We start from the raw sequence: 14,343 nt of genomic DNA on the forward strand, positions 1-14,343 counted from the left end.
GAGCAACAGGTGGCACCCAGGCTCCTTATCTCATCTTGTACAGGCCTGAAAAGTCAAGTCTTCAGTTTTCCTCCAGTTTCCAGTTAGTCCTCCACTGGACAAAAACCAGGTCATGCCTCTGTATTTAAGAAATACAACAAAACAAAAACCTACTGTTTCAAAACCAGAAGCAATTTTATTCCCCTCTGGTAATGTAACAATGAAAAGAGAACAGAATCGATTCAAGTCACTACACTATTGATTTCAGACCCAGCTGAGGGTCCTGTTGCTAACCTTGTGGTCCCCGCAACTGCTTTGAAACCCTGGTGACAATAAGGTGATCCTTGCCCAGACCTGGGGATGGCAGTGATTCCTAATCTGTTGATTACTGGCCTCCCATGGGGGTTTGCAAACCACAGTGTCCTCTGCTCTCTTCCCATTTGTAGAAAAGCTTGACTGTTTCTTGTAAATGAACAGGCTGCAGCATGTGAGTCTTGGGGGCCTTTGTCTCAGGAGTCTAGTGGCTAAGAGCAAAGACTCACAGACAACTATTTGGGTTCACATCCCAGCTCCACCACTCACTAACTTGGGCAAGTGACTTAATTGTCTGCCTTGGTTTCTTCAGCTTTAAAATGGTGATAAGGGCCCATCGTAATATTATAAGGATTAAAAACATGTAATATACAAAGTGCTGAGAACAGTGCCTGATACGTAGGAGGTGCTAAATTAAGAATGGATACTTGTCTCATCTGCCCTGTAAGGCTTCATGTCAATATAGGAAAGCTTGTCCGACACTTGGCTTCATTTGATGAGTTACAGAGGAAGAGGCCAAAGTAGTGATTCAGTTAGAGCGGCAGTGACCTGTAGTGTAGAACTAGGCTAATTAGAATTAAGTCCTTCTTTGGTAAGTTTTAATGCTCTCTGTTAACTTTATTAACTGATACAGTTTAAGAACATATCTCCTATGCTGCTAGCACAAATGTTGACTAATTTTCCCCAAATCTTTTATGTAATATAGTTGAACTACAAGGAAGATGAATACTTTGAGAACATAATTCAGAACTTGCAGTTCAGCCAAAATAAACAGCTGAAGAAGCTCCGAGAAAAGGTGGACAAGGATGAGTATGTATATTCGTTTCTTAGATGTTCATTCAGGAAAGGGGCTTTGTGCCTCTCGTTGTTGGGTTAAGAGAAAGAAGTCGACTTCAAATACTGTTAAGAACATACAGTGTCCGTCAACAGAGTGAGTACATCCAAGAGCGTCTGAGGCTATCATATTCGAGATGGGTCCAAGATTTAAGAAAATTTAAAATTTTTTTATTAAGGTGTCCTCAGGCTACCCCATTTCCTTGGTTTCCTCTCATTTACTGCCTATTTTCTCCACTCTGTTTGTGGACAAGGTTCTCAAGAACGCCTTAACCTAAATGGCCCAGGGCTCCTGCAAGCCTCCTGTGAGGCCGCACTGGTGTGCTGAGAATGGTCTTGCACCCGCAGCCCCCCTGTTTTCTATGCGCCATCATCCCACAGCCCCAGCCCGTTCCTAGACTGCTCCGTGTAACACCCTCAACCTTGTGGCAGCCAAATACGAGATCATGGGAGTCTCCTTCAAATGTTCTTAATCTCTGCTTATTAGTGGCATTCGTACTTCATATTAACATTAATATTAGTTTAATCTTTAGTTTTCAACTAAACGGGTGTGGCTAACGTATTTACCAACGTGTATTTGGGCGCTTAAATCCCTAGAGCTGCTTATGCTGACCTTTTCTTGCTGGGCTCTCAGCTCCTGGAGAACAGGGGCTACCATTCCTTTTCAGTGTTCAGCTCAGTGCTGAACACATAGAAGGTTTTCAGTCAAAACCGAATTAATGAGTGAATGAGCAAATGAAAAATAAATATACTAACTTCATGTGTGTGGTAACAGACAGAATAACGTGCCAGTGAGGTGCTTGGTTTATTCATGTGTTCATTTATTCTTTCATTTGTTCATTTAGTAAACTAATATTTTAGAACACTGACTAAATCCAGGTATCACTGGGAACTAGGAAAACCGAAGTGAACTTCAATTATATTACATTACCACAGCAGAGGGTAAGGAAGACATGATATAATAAACTCTACTACCAGAAAGGAAATGTTGTGCCGGGAAAGGTACAAAGTGATAGGGGACTGTTCGATGGTAGGCTGTTCTGTCCCCAGTTAAACCAAGTACAGGTTGGACAAAATTCCTCAGTGCCAATGCCAATACATTCTATTCCCTACAGAGCATTTTGAATCCGTCAGGTACCCTGAAAGAGAGACTGATTTCATTTGCTGACCTCAGGGTTTCTACTGTGGCAAATGTTGTATTGTCTGCTGCTAAAGACAGGGCTGCAAAGGCTGGAGAATGTCGTGTCCCAGCCAGCAAAGAAGGAAGGAGAATGGGTGCGTGTGGTTTGTGTTATAATCAGTTGTGAAAGCCTATTTCTAGAAACCCACAGAGAGTCACCAGAAAAAATATTCAGTGGGTAAATTTATAATCTGAAAAGTTTCTTACCAGTCTAAAAATTTTCATTCTTTAAAAATACATATGCTTACAATTAATCATTGTCAGTACCGTGTAAAATATCTACAGAGAAAGAGTGCCAGATAGTGTTTCCGAAAATAGCTAATATAACCTGCGCCCATAAGACACCAGAGGAATGTTTTATAATTTTAAAAATAGTTGTTGAATTATTACTTGATGTTTTCTTTTGAAGTTAATGCAGTCCAAAGTTCTGTAATCATTTTGTAATACAGTTTGCATTTTTCATTCCCTTTCATCATACGTGTTGATTTTCTCCTGAGGCCTCTCCCTTACAATAATCACAAGTGAAAGCTGTGTACAGTATTTTTTTAAATATTTTATTTATTTATTTGAGAGAGAGAGAGCATGAGCAGCGGGAACAGCAGAGGGAGAGGGAGAGGGAGAGAAGCAGACACCCTGCTGAGCGGGGAGCCCGATGTGGGGCTTGATCGTGGGACCCGGAGATCATGACCTGAGCCGAAGGCAGATGCTTAACCGAGTGAGCCACCCCCAGTGCCCTTACAATATTTTAATAAATGTTTCATCAGTAGCGTGCATAGCTCGGTAGAGCTTTTTGGGTCCTTCCCATGAGCTTCTGGATAGTCAATCACAAGTGCAATATGGCTTCTAAGGTCTCTGTGCCATGCCAGGCTAGTTTCTTTTCCTTCTCCTTCTGCCTGTGTACTGAGTACGAGGGTTCTAAACTCAGACTGTACATTACAGTCACCTGAGGAGCACTAGAAATAGTACTGAGCCCTCAGCTTTACCACTTTCCCTTGTGATGTACTTGCCTGTAGGTGGGGACCCAGATACTGGTGGGGAACCCCCAACTTCAAGTGAGAACCCCTGAGTTAGTGTTAGCTCTTTTTTGTTAATGATACTGTTCATTGTTAATTTGGGGAAATTTTTATTTTACAGGGTGATGCTTTAATTTGGCAATTTAGGTTTAAAATTTATTTTTTGTTTTCCCAAATGTTGGAAGCACTTTTGACAGTGATCGCATCAAATCATTAGGACTGTACAGTTTGAATTTTTTAAGGTTTCTTGTAGTGACAGTTTCGGACCTGTTTTGTACCTGGTTAATAGTAATAAAGTCACTATGTTTTCCTTACTTTTTATGTAGCACCAAGTTCAAATCCTCACTGCGTCTGTCCAGACAGATAACATCTACTACCACTACTTTGCTTGTAGTTCGTGTTACCTCTCAGAGAATTACATTTTCAGATACTCAGGTCCTCACTCCCATGGTCTTGAGGAGAAATAGGTTTCCACACCCACAACCAATGGGACAGAGGTGAGAAAAGCTATTGATTATGTAGGGTTTGCAGTGTAAGGTATTGTAGAGAAATGATGCATTAAATTTTCAAGACAGCAATTAATTTAAATTAATTCAATTAACCAAATAGTAAACTTCTGGACCTTTTTTTTTTCCCCCACTGGGCTGACTTGTATGCTTCTTGGCATCTTCTACCATCATTATGACCACTGAATATTTGTACCTGGCCCAGATTTGTTTGCTGATCTTCAAACCCAAATGTCTAGCTACTTAAGAAACACCTCTATGAAGGTTTTCCATTGACCCTACAAACACAGCATTTACCATTTTGGGCAAAAATTGATCATTTTTCTCCCCATATCCTCATATTTCTGCATATTTTCAGCAACTTTCATCTTATTGCTATGAAGACAGAAATCAGGAACTCATCATCCCAGACTAATCCCTTTCTCTCATCTCTGACATCAACAGTGATATCTACTTTAAATCCGCATTCAAAAAAAAACAGTTTATATCCACCAGTTGCTAATTAAATACTATATAGGTATTGTGAGGGGATCTGCATCTTACCATCTCCATGGTCACTAAATTCAAACATGTCTCATTGTTCACCAGAGTTATTACAAATTTTTTCCTAATCTTATCACCAGTCGACTTACTTTCCTTCAGCTTATTCTCCATACTATGGCCCTAGAGATATTTTTTTAATTTTTATTTTTTTTTAGTTGTCCCGTTGTATATACTTATTGAGATATAATTAAAATATTTTTTTCTCCAGCTTTACTGAGATACAGTTGTCACACAATATTGTGCAAGTGTAAGGTGTAAAATGTGTTGATTTGTTACATTTATAAATTGCAAATGATTACTGCCATGGCATCAGGTGACACCTCCATTCTGTCACGTGATTGTTTTTGTGGTGTACATAATAATAACGCTACGGTTCTGTGTCTTTGGATAAGTTTACACATCCAGGTTACTGCCATCCTAATTATGACATGAAACATCCCCATCCCAATAAGTTTGTTTAGCACCTCTTTCCGCTCAATTCCACCACATGGGCACTTTTGTGTCTTTTTTCTTTCACGGAGATGTTTTTGAAATGCATCCATGTTGTGTAGATCTCGTATCTGTCTCTTGTATGGGAACCATTGCAAATCATTACAATATGTGACCTTTTGTGTCTGGCTTCTCTCATTAAGTTCTCTGTGGAGATGGAAGAACCAAAAGAATTAGCAGTGAAGCTTGTGGAAAGAATTTGAGGTTCCGTAATGGGACAAAGAGAGTAGATGTTAGGATCTTGGCAGCAGCCAAAATGGACTATTTTGTGGCCGACAGAATGGTCAGGGAGAGCCTTAAAATTGGAGCATACGCTGAGTTGGAAGGAAGGTAGGGGATGATCTGTATAAAGCAGGGGAACAGGGTAGGCACCATTGAGTGATGCTGGAGGTGCATCCATGTTTCTCTTGGAAGAGCCAGTCTTGACTTCCACTCCAGCTCATTGCTGTTGTTTGGCTTTGAGTTTTGCTCTATGGGTCTTGAACCAAACCTGCGGGACCATGGGATGTATCTCCAATTGTGACGCCATTTCTTTCTGAAGGCTGGGAGTGGGGTATGGGTTCTTGCTGAACAAGAATTCAAATGTGCCAGTTATTACTCAGTGAACATTGTTCATTTTCTTTGGGAATGCTTCTGGCGCTTTCCTTTGGGAAGCTCCCCTGTGCCTGACAACCTGAGATCGAGATGTGTTCCCATGCTCTGGTCCTGTGTCAAGCCTAGAGATTTGTTTTAAAGACACAGATTGAGTCCTGTTATTTCCTAATAAAAACCTTTCAGCATATCCCTGTTGCCTGTCTCATGAAACAGGTATGAGGCTCTGCATTCCTCCCACTAGCTCTCCAGAATTCCTTTAGATTCACCCTGCCCCCCAGCGTTGCCCAAAGCTCCAGTCATAGGAATTACTTTAAGTCACCGCTCCATCTTTTCTTCCTCCTTGTCCCTTACCTTGGACCACCTTTTCTTCCCTTGTTCATCTAATAGAAACCTACACACTGTTGGACGCAACTGGAATGTTACTTCCTTACTCATAGCACCCCATTGCATTTTTCTCTTCCTCTTGTGCCTGCACGAACCCTTCTTGAAAGCAGAAACCATGCCTTTGTGTCCCTAGAGCTTGAACACTGATGAATGGAAGGTAGACCCTCCCTCAGTGTTGATGGGGTTCATAAATGATACAATAGCCAGTTTGTGATGGTGCCGGTGAAGTTGACTCAGCTGCTAAGGTCAAGATCATCACGTGCCACCATTTCGCCATCATGGTTGGTGAAGTGACGCAACAGCTCTCTGCGGTTCTCCCTGTTTTACAGATGCAAAAAATTGAGAAAGTCGGGAAGTCTGTATGTGATATACCTGATTTAATCATTTTGCTAAAACGGCCTTCTGCCCATTTGAGCAGCTGACAACTGCAAAGGGCAGGGATTTAAATATAAAAAGCTTGGTTCATGCGGTTTCTGAGTGCCTAGCATTTCCAAAATTATCTCAAACAGTATGTTCTCTGGGTTTTTGGTGCCAGTTGGTAAAGAATTTCAAATATGTCATATTATCAGATAGTGATAGTGCTAAATTGAGAATATAATATCCATTGGCAAAATTACTTAGATATGATCTATAATGATTTACTTCCAGTAACATGATTATACACTTAGAGTCAATAGAACAAACAAAACTCTGAAAAGAAAAAAAAAATGCACAAGAACAACAACAACAAAAAGAATTCCTTTTCTTTTGTTTTAGACTCGCTGTTATTTTGTTTGTTTCCTAGGACAGAACGTTCTGTGATACAATTGTGATGTGGCAGTGTTTGTAAATCATGACCACTGAGCCACGGAGTTACTTACCATACACTACAAAGACTTATTTCATTGCTGTATCTTTTCCGCTGTGTGCATCAAAATAAAAACCCAGAGACGTTGGCAGGAACCAGTTCAATAAGCATTCTATCGAGCAGCAGCCGCGTGCAAAGCACTGTGCTAAGTACCGTAAAGGATACAGAGGAATAAAATGTGGCCGCGCATCTAGGAGCTCACCATCTAGGGAAAGAAGCAAGCGAGTAACAGTTAAATCTGATAATAGGCAGAGTTTGGTTGGTGCTGTTCACAAAGAAACAAAGTGCCAGGATAGCACCTTTTTTAAAATGAAAATGAAACCTTTATTTATTAGTGAAACATTCTCTGGAAGCGACATGCCAGCATTTATTTATTTATATTTTAAAAGATTTTATCTATTTATCTGAGAGAGAAAGTGAGAGACAGAGCATGAGCGGAGGGGGAGGGGCACACTCAGGGCTTGGTCCCAGGACCTCGAGATCATGACCTGAGCCGAAGGCAGAAGGTTAACCGACTGAGCCACCCAGGCGCCCCAACATGTCCGCATTTAAATTAATGTGGATGAGAACAGAGGGGTCACTAGAATAAAAAAAAAAAAAAATGGTTGGTTGGTTTGTCTTCCCTTTATTTCTTCAAGCCTGCTGTTTTTTCCGATCTGGGCTATTTGGGTGGCGGCAGTCCCCGAAACAAGCAAGCCAGTCCTCCTGAGGCTGGCAGCCCGACAGCTGTGGCTCTCTGCGGTTTTTCCTGAAAGGCCAACACCACCAAAAACGGCAGGCAGGTTGGCACCCTGTGAAGTGACACCGTAGCTTTGCCACTGCAGTGAGTCATGAACTCAGGGTCCCAGTGCTGCCATTTCCTACCTGTGGCCTTTTAAAAGGCATGAGGTTTCCTTATTTATAAAATGAGCCGGTTGATTTAGACTGTATAACATCTCTAAGGTTCTTTCCAGCATTAAAATTCTATGGCCCTAACTGTGAAATTTTGGTAAAAGCCAAGAAGTTTTCCTTCTTGGCTTCTACACGTCAAGTGACTCAAGAGAAAAGGAACATACTCGCCAGAGGTAGGAAAGTACCTCACTTCTTTCTAAAATATCCCTTCTCATGTTTCCCCTTCACTGATATTTCTAGAGCCAGTCTTCTTTCTCATGAAGTCCTATATCAGTGAGCTTGGCTATCCAAAGAAAAATAGTATGCAGGGCTTTTATATTATATATGTGGGTATTATATATATTATGTAAATTGTATATGGGTAAATGAGGTGGTGCAGAGGTGGGGTTGATAGGAACTGCCCAGGGTTGAGTGCGCGGAGTGCCGGAGACTTGAGACTCAATTGAATTTCCATGAGCGTAGATATGTGGGAAGATTTACAAAAAAGATGATTTGGCTCATCAAGTATTCCTGAGCCAGAAAGACAGAGTAACAGCTAGACCAAACCTGGACAAATCATTCTAGTTCCCCATGACAGCATTTGCCTTGGAATGTTCATGTTCTATACATGTTGTAATAGAAAAAAATTTTAGATTTCCATCTTTTATGCTCCCATTAAACCGACAGGCTTTGTGCTTTTCCAGTGTGTTTTGGGACCATAAGCAAAACACATTTTATCCGTAAAAACATTTCTGCTTTTTTTAAATTAAGTGTTTTAATTTTAATTCCAGGATCGTTAACATACAGTGTTATATTCTTTTCAGGTTGTACAATATGGTAATTCAATAATTCTGTACATTACTCAGTGCTCATCATGATAGGGGTAAAACATGCTGCTTTTTAATAAGCATCCAAGGAAGGTTTTGTTTTGTTTTTAGAGGGGAAGGAGAAATAGGGGAATTAAATAATTTAAAGGTTGAAGTTTTAAACTAGGAGAATTTTGCAAGAGAATTCTAGAACTTTTACACTAGTGTACCATCTGGAGGGGGTGATGTTCAGTTGGTGCCTGGTTCTTGGTGGCCATGGCTTTCTACAGCCTGCATAGTAGCATTGCCTCGCCTGGGCCTAGTGCCTTCCCCCCTCCCAGAGTCCCAGGATGAGAGGGTCACCTCTCTTGGATTACCCACTGAGTGCCTATCATGTTCCCAACACTGTTCTAAGCCCTAGAGATACAGTTGAGAATACAGCATGAAAAACAAGTGAGACTCTATCAAACTAAAGAGTTTCTGCATAGCAAAGGAAATAATCAACAGAACGAAAAAGCAACCTGTGAAGTGGGAGAAAATATGGGCCAATTATATTTCTGATAAGATGTTAGTCTCCAAAACATATAAAGAACTTCTAAAACTCAATAATGAAAAGAGTAATAAGCCAATTTAAAAATGGGCTGAGGGCTTAAATAGACATTTCTCCAAAGAAGACATACAAATGGCCAACAGACACATGAAAAGATTCTCAACATCGCTACTCATCAGGGAAATGCAGGTCAAAACCACAGTGAGCTAACACATCACTGCTGTCAGGATGATTATGGTAAAACAAACAAAAAAACCCCAACAAGTATTGGTAAAATGTGGAGAAATTGGAGCCCTTGCACACCATTGGTAGGAATGCAAAATGGTGCAGCTGTTATGGAAAACAGTATGGCGGTTCCTCAAAAAATTAGAAATAGGACTACTGTATGACCCAGCAAGCCCATTTCTAAATGCATATCCAAAAGAATTGAAATCAGGATCTCGAAGGGATTTTTGCACTCCTATGTTCATTGCAGCGCCATTCACAACAGCTAAAATATGGAAACAACCTGTTTCCATTGACAGATGAATGAATAGAGAAAAGGTGGTATATACGAACAATGGAATACCATTTAGCCTTTAATGAGAAGGAGATTCTGCACTATACAACAACATGGATGAATGTGAGGATTTTATGCTAAGTGAAATAAGCTAGACAGAGAAAAACAAATAGTGCATGATTCCACTTCTATGAGGTACCTAAAATAGATTCATAAAAATCAAAGAATGGAATTGTGATTACCACGGACTGGAGGAGAGGGGTAAATGGGCAGTCATGAATCCACAGGTATAAAGTTTAAATGAAGCAGATCAATAACCTCTGGAGACCTTCTGTACGGCATTGTATCTATAGTTTACGACAATTATTGTATACTTCATGTGGTAAAATGTTTTAAAAAGATAGATCTTCTGGTAAGCGTTCTTACTATAATTAAAAAAAAAATCACTGCCTTCATGGAGTTACTGTCTAATGAGCTAGACAGACAATAATGTCAAGTTATATCATTGGTGAGGGTTATAGGGGATGGAAGAAGTTTCAATTCTTTCCTGAAAAACCCTGAGATTATTCTTAATCAGGAAAGAAGTCACCAAAAGAAAATTCTGACAGAAATGATCCACCCACCCCTGTGTTTCCCAATTTGGGAATTTCTCTGAATGTGGTATGTCACACAAGTGAGGGTGTCACACACCTGTGCACCTACACATACACAGTTATCGAAGACTAAAAAGATGGTGCCTTGTTGCCAAACTTAGAACCACAGGCAACTAGTTGACTTCTAGGGAAAAATCAGGTTAGTGATCTCTATTGCCTTTGGTTGAAAGAGAAGTGGATTCCTGGTTCTCACGCTCAGATAATCAGATGAGTCACTCAGAGTACTTCAGTTATGTTAACAACTCTTATGCAAAAATAATGAATAGTTTAATGGGGCTCTTTGGTCCTACTGTGCTTTTACCTTTGGGTAAAAAACATTGCCCTTTATGGAACAGTTGAAAGAGCTTGTGCTTTGCAGTCAGGTGAGGGATGGGGGGATGTGGAAAGTGGGGATTAGAGTGGGCAGCCCTGGGTTAAGATTCTTGCTCTGCCACTTACTGTGTAAATTTAAACAATCTGCATAATATCTCTGAGCATCAGTGATTCCTTTATAAACTGAGGAAAATAACATCTATTTTCACCTTATGGGGTGGTTGTATTATATATCATATAATGTGTCTGTCATATAACTCAGGTGCTCATTAAATAGTAGCCATTGTTATAGTTTCATCATGGTGGGTCTTCTAGAATGACTTCATGTAGTGTAGAGGTGAGCATTCTGAAGTGTATTAGGGTAAGGAGGAAACCTAAGTGTGAAGCGATTTTAAAAGGAGCACTTTCAAAGGGGCAGTCCAAGATGGTGGCATAGGAAGATCCTGAACTCACCTCCTCCCATGGACACACTGAATTCACAGCTACACATGGAACAATTCCTTCTGATAAAGACCTGGAAACTAGCTGGACAGTTTCTTCATGCCAAATAGTAAAAGGGCCAAATTGAGATGGGTGGGAGAGGCAGATAGGTGGTCTTGCCTTGTTATGGTGACCCACAATCAGGAGGGATTTCATAAATCCAGAGCTTCTTCCTGAGGAGTGAGGAGTTTGTTCCCCACATCAGGCACCCCAACCCATGGGACCTGCAATGGAGAGATGTTGGCTGTGAAAAACTAATGGGATTCAAATCCAAGAGGTTCAAAGGGCTGGAGGGAATGGAGATAACTCTCTTAAAGGGCTCACCTGCAGACCCAGTTCACTCCAGGGACCAGCACAAAAGTAGCAGTTTGAAAAGGACCTAGACCGTATGTGAAGGACATTCATTTGCTAATCTCAATGCATCTGTCAGAGGGAATGGGCCTGTTGGGACTCTATGGGGACGGAGGTGTGGGTGGGTGCCAGTTTTGCTCTCTCTCTTTCTCTCTCTATCTTGATAGCATATGCAAGAGTGCCTCAGCTCTGTGCTATTCTGCTGCCTTGCTGAAACCAGTGAGCACATGCAGTATACACAGGGGTAGTTCCTTAATTAACTGGCCCCGGTGGCCAAGGGGCTTGTGTTCCTGGATTCCATAGGACTGTAACAATTTGAGAGATGGTTTTTGGAAAGCAACCACCCCCAGGGCACTATACAGACAGCAGATTGAAACACACCTCCAGTATTTCTCTGAAAAAGACCTATTTACTTGTCCTGGAGCTTCAGTCTGAGGGGCAGACTTTAAGTTTGCCACAGTTCTAGAGGCTATGGACGTGCTCTCAGAGAATGTAGGCTGGGGGACACCATCTTCGTGCTCTCCCTTGGCCTCGCTACTGCTCCCCAGTACCTCCCAAAAAGGAGCTTATACACTCTTCTGAAGTCCCAATTTTTATAACTATAGCCCAGAGACACCTGCAGGTCACTTGGTCTGGAGGCCAGCAGGGTTTACAATGGTAATCCCTCGAAACTGTGTAGACTTGCACATTTTAGAAATTGCTGCCTGAGGGTCATCCAATCAACCTGAAACTAGGTCCTAAATGAGATCCCTCCCCTTGGAGCACTGACAAGTCTTGGCACACCCTCGACAACTGGGACCTATGAAGAATAAATCAGGTTGCTTTGATAATTACAAAGGTTGAGAGACAGCAAAGACCTAGGGCAAAGTTGAAAGATAAGATTCCTCTCCTACATAAGGCCACTCCTTTAACAGTTTTTTGCCTAATACAGAGGAACAAATAAAAAGAGTCAAACAAAATGAAAAATCAGAGGAATATGTTCCAAATGAAAGAACAAGTTAAAACCTTAGGAAAAAAATCTTAGTGAAATGGAGGTAAGTAATTTATCTAATAAAGAGTTAAAAGTAATGGTCATAAAGATGTTCACCGAACTCAAGAGAGAAATGGAGGTGAAAGACCTGTACACTGAAAAGACATGGATGACAGAAATTGAAGAGAAAAATAAATGGAAAGATATTCCATGCTCCTGGATTGGAAGAATTAATAGTGTTAAGATGTCCGTATTACCAAAGCAATCTACAGGTTCAATGCAATCCTTATCAAAATTCCAAAGATATTTTTCACAGAAAAGAACAAACAATCCTAAAATTTGCAAGGAAAACACAAGAGATCCCAAATAGCCAAAGCAATCTTGAGAGAGAAGGTAAAAGCTGGAGGCATCATGCTCCCTAATATCTAACTATATTACAAAGGTATAGTAATAATAATTTTTTTAAAAGTATGGTATTAGCCCAAGAACAGATACATAGATCAGTGGAGCAACAGGGAGTCCAGAAATAAATCCACACATATATGGTAGTTAATTTATGACAGGAGAGGGAAGAATATACTGGGAAGGACAGTATCTTCAATAAATTGTGTTGGGAAGATTGAATGGCTACAAACAAAAGAATAAAACTAGAGAAATACACCATACACAAAAATTATGTCAAAATAGATTAAAGACTTGAATGTAAGACCTGAAACCATAAAATTCCTAGAAGAAAACCTAGGCAGTAAGCTCCTTGACATTGGTCTTAGAAATGATTTTCTTGGATCTGAGTCCAAAGCAAAGACAACAAAAGCAAAAATAAATAGTGGGACTACATCAAAGCATTTGCAAAGGAAACCATTAACACAATAAAAAGTCACCTATTGAATGGGAGAATATATTTGCAAATCATATATCCAATAAGAGGTTAATATCCAAAATACATATGTATATATATGGTATACATATATACATGTATACACACACACACACACACACAATCCAATTAAAAAATGGGCAGAGGATCTGAATAAACATTTTTCCAAAGAAGACATACAAGATGGCTAACAGGCACATGAAATGATGCTCAATGTTACTAGTTAGGGGAATGCAAATCAATCACAATGAGATATTACCTCACACCTATTAGAATGATGACTACCAAAAAGTAGAAATAAGAAGTGTTGGCAGGGGCACTCTCATACACTATTATTGGAAATATAAATTGGGGCAGCCACTATGGAAAACAGTATGGAGTTTCCTAAAAATACAAATGGAACTCTACCACATGACCCAGCAATTCCAATTCTTGGCATTTATTCAAAGAAAATAATAACACTAATTTAGAAAGATATATTTAGAAAGATACTTATTTCTATTGCAGCATTATTTATAATAGCTAAGATATGGAAACAACCTAAGTGTTCATTGGTGGATGAATGGATGCAGAAGATGTGGTGTATATATCTGTATACGTATATATATATATATATATATATATATATATATATATATATATATATATACACACACACACATACACACTTGCACACACACAATGGAATACTACTCAACCATAAAAAAGAGTGAAATCTTGCCATTTCTGAAAACATGGATGGAATTTGATGGTATGCTAGGGAAATGAGGCAGACAGAGAAAAACAAACACTGTGTGATTTCCCTTATCAAATCTAAAAAACAAATGAACAAACAGAGCTCATAGATACATAGAAAAGAATGGTGCTTGTCAGGGCAGAGGGTGGTTTGAGGGTGGGTAATAGAGGTAAAGTGGGTCAAGAGGAACCAACTTCTAGTTACAAAATAATTAGTCATGAGGGGGCGCCTGGGTGGCACAGCGGTTAAGCGTCTGCCTTCAGCTCAGGGCGTGATCCCGGCGTTATGGGATCAAGCCCCACATCAGGCTCCTCCGCTGTGAGCCTGCTTCTTCCTCTCCCACTCCCCCTGCTTGTGTTCCCTCTCTCACTGGCTGTCTCTATCTCTGTCGAATAAATAAATAAAATCTTTAAAAAAAAAAAATTAGTCATGAGGATGTAACGTACAGCATGCCGATTATAGTCAATAATGTGTAGTGCATATTTGAATGTTGCCGAGAGTAAAAGTCATCACAAGTAAAAGGGAAAAAAAATTTCATAACTTTGTATGGTGACTGGC

The 14,343-nt window shown here is 40.2% G+C and overlaps 1 protein-coding gene and 1 pseudogene across 6 annotated transcripts in view; one reads left to right on the plus strand and one right to left on the minus strand.

Annotated features, from left to right (window-relative positions):
• MME (membrane metalloendopeptidase) overlaps window positions 1-14,343 on the plus strand; it is a 96,516-nt gene that overhangs the window by 56,784 nt on the left and 25,389 nt on the right. For all 6 annotated transcript variants that reach the window (XM_045812206.2, XM_045812233.2, XM_045812223.2 and 3 more), the window contains exon 16: window positions 998-1,101. In XM_045812206.2, coding sequence (XP_045668162.2) covers window positions 998-1,101 — 104 coding nt within the window. The remainder of the gene's footprint in view (window positions 1-997; window positions 1,102-14,343) is intronic.
• On the minus strand, window positions 4,825-5,576 carry LOC148108425 (divergent paired-related homeobox pseudogene; annotated as a pseudogene).

Source organism: Ursus americanus, chromosome 20, assembly GCF_024610735.1.
Source record: "Ursus americanus isolate L20-20 chromosome 20, mUrsAme1.1.p, whole genome shotgun sequence".
In the NCBI taxonomy this organism is placed as follows: Eukaryota; Metazoa; Chordata; class Mammalia; order Carnivora; family Ursidae; genus Ursus; species Ursus americanus.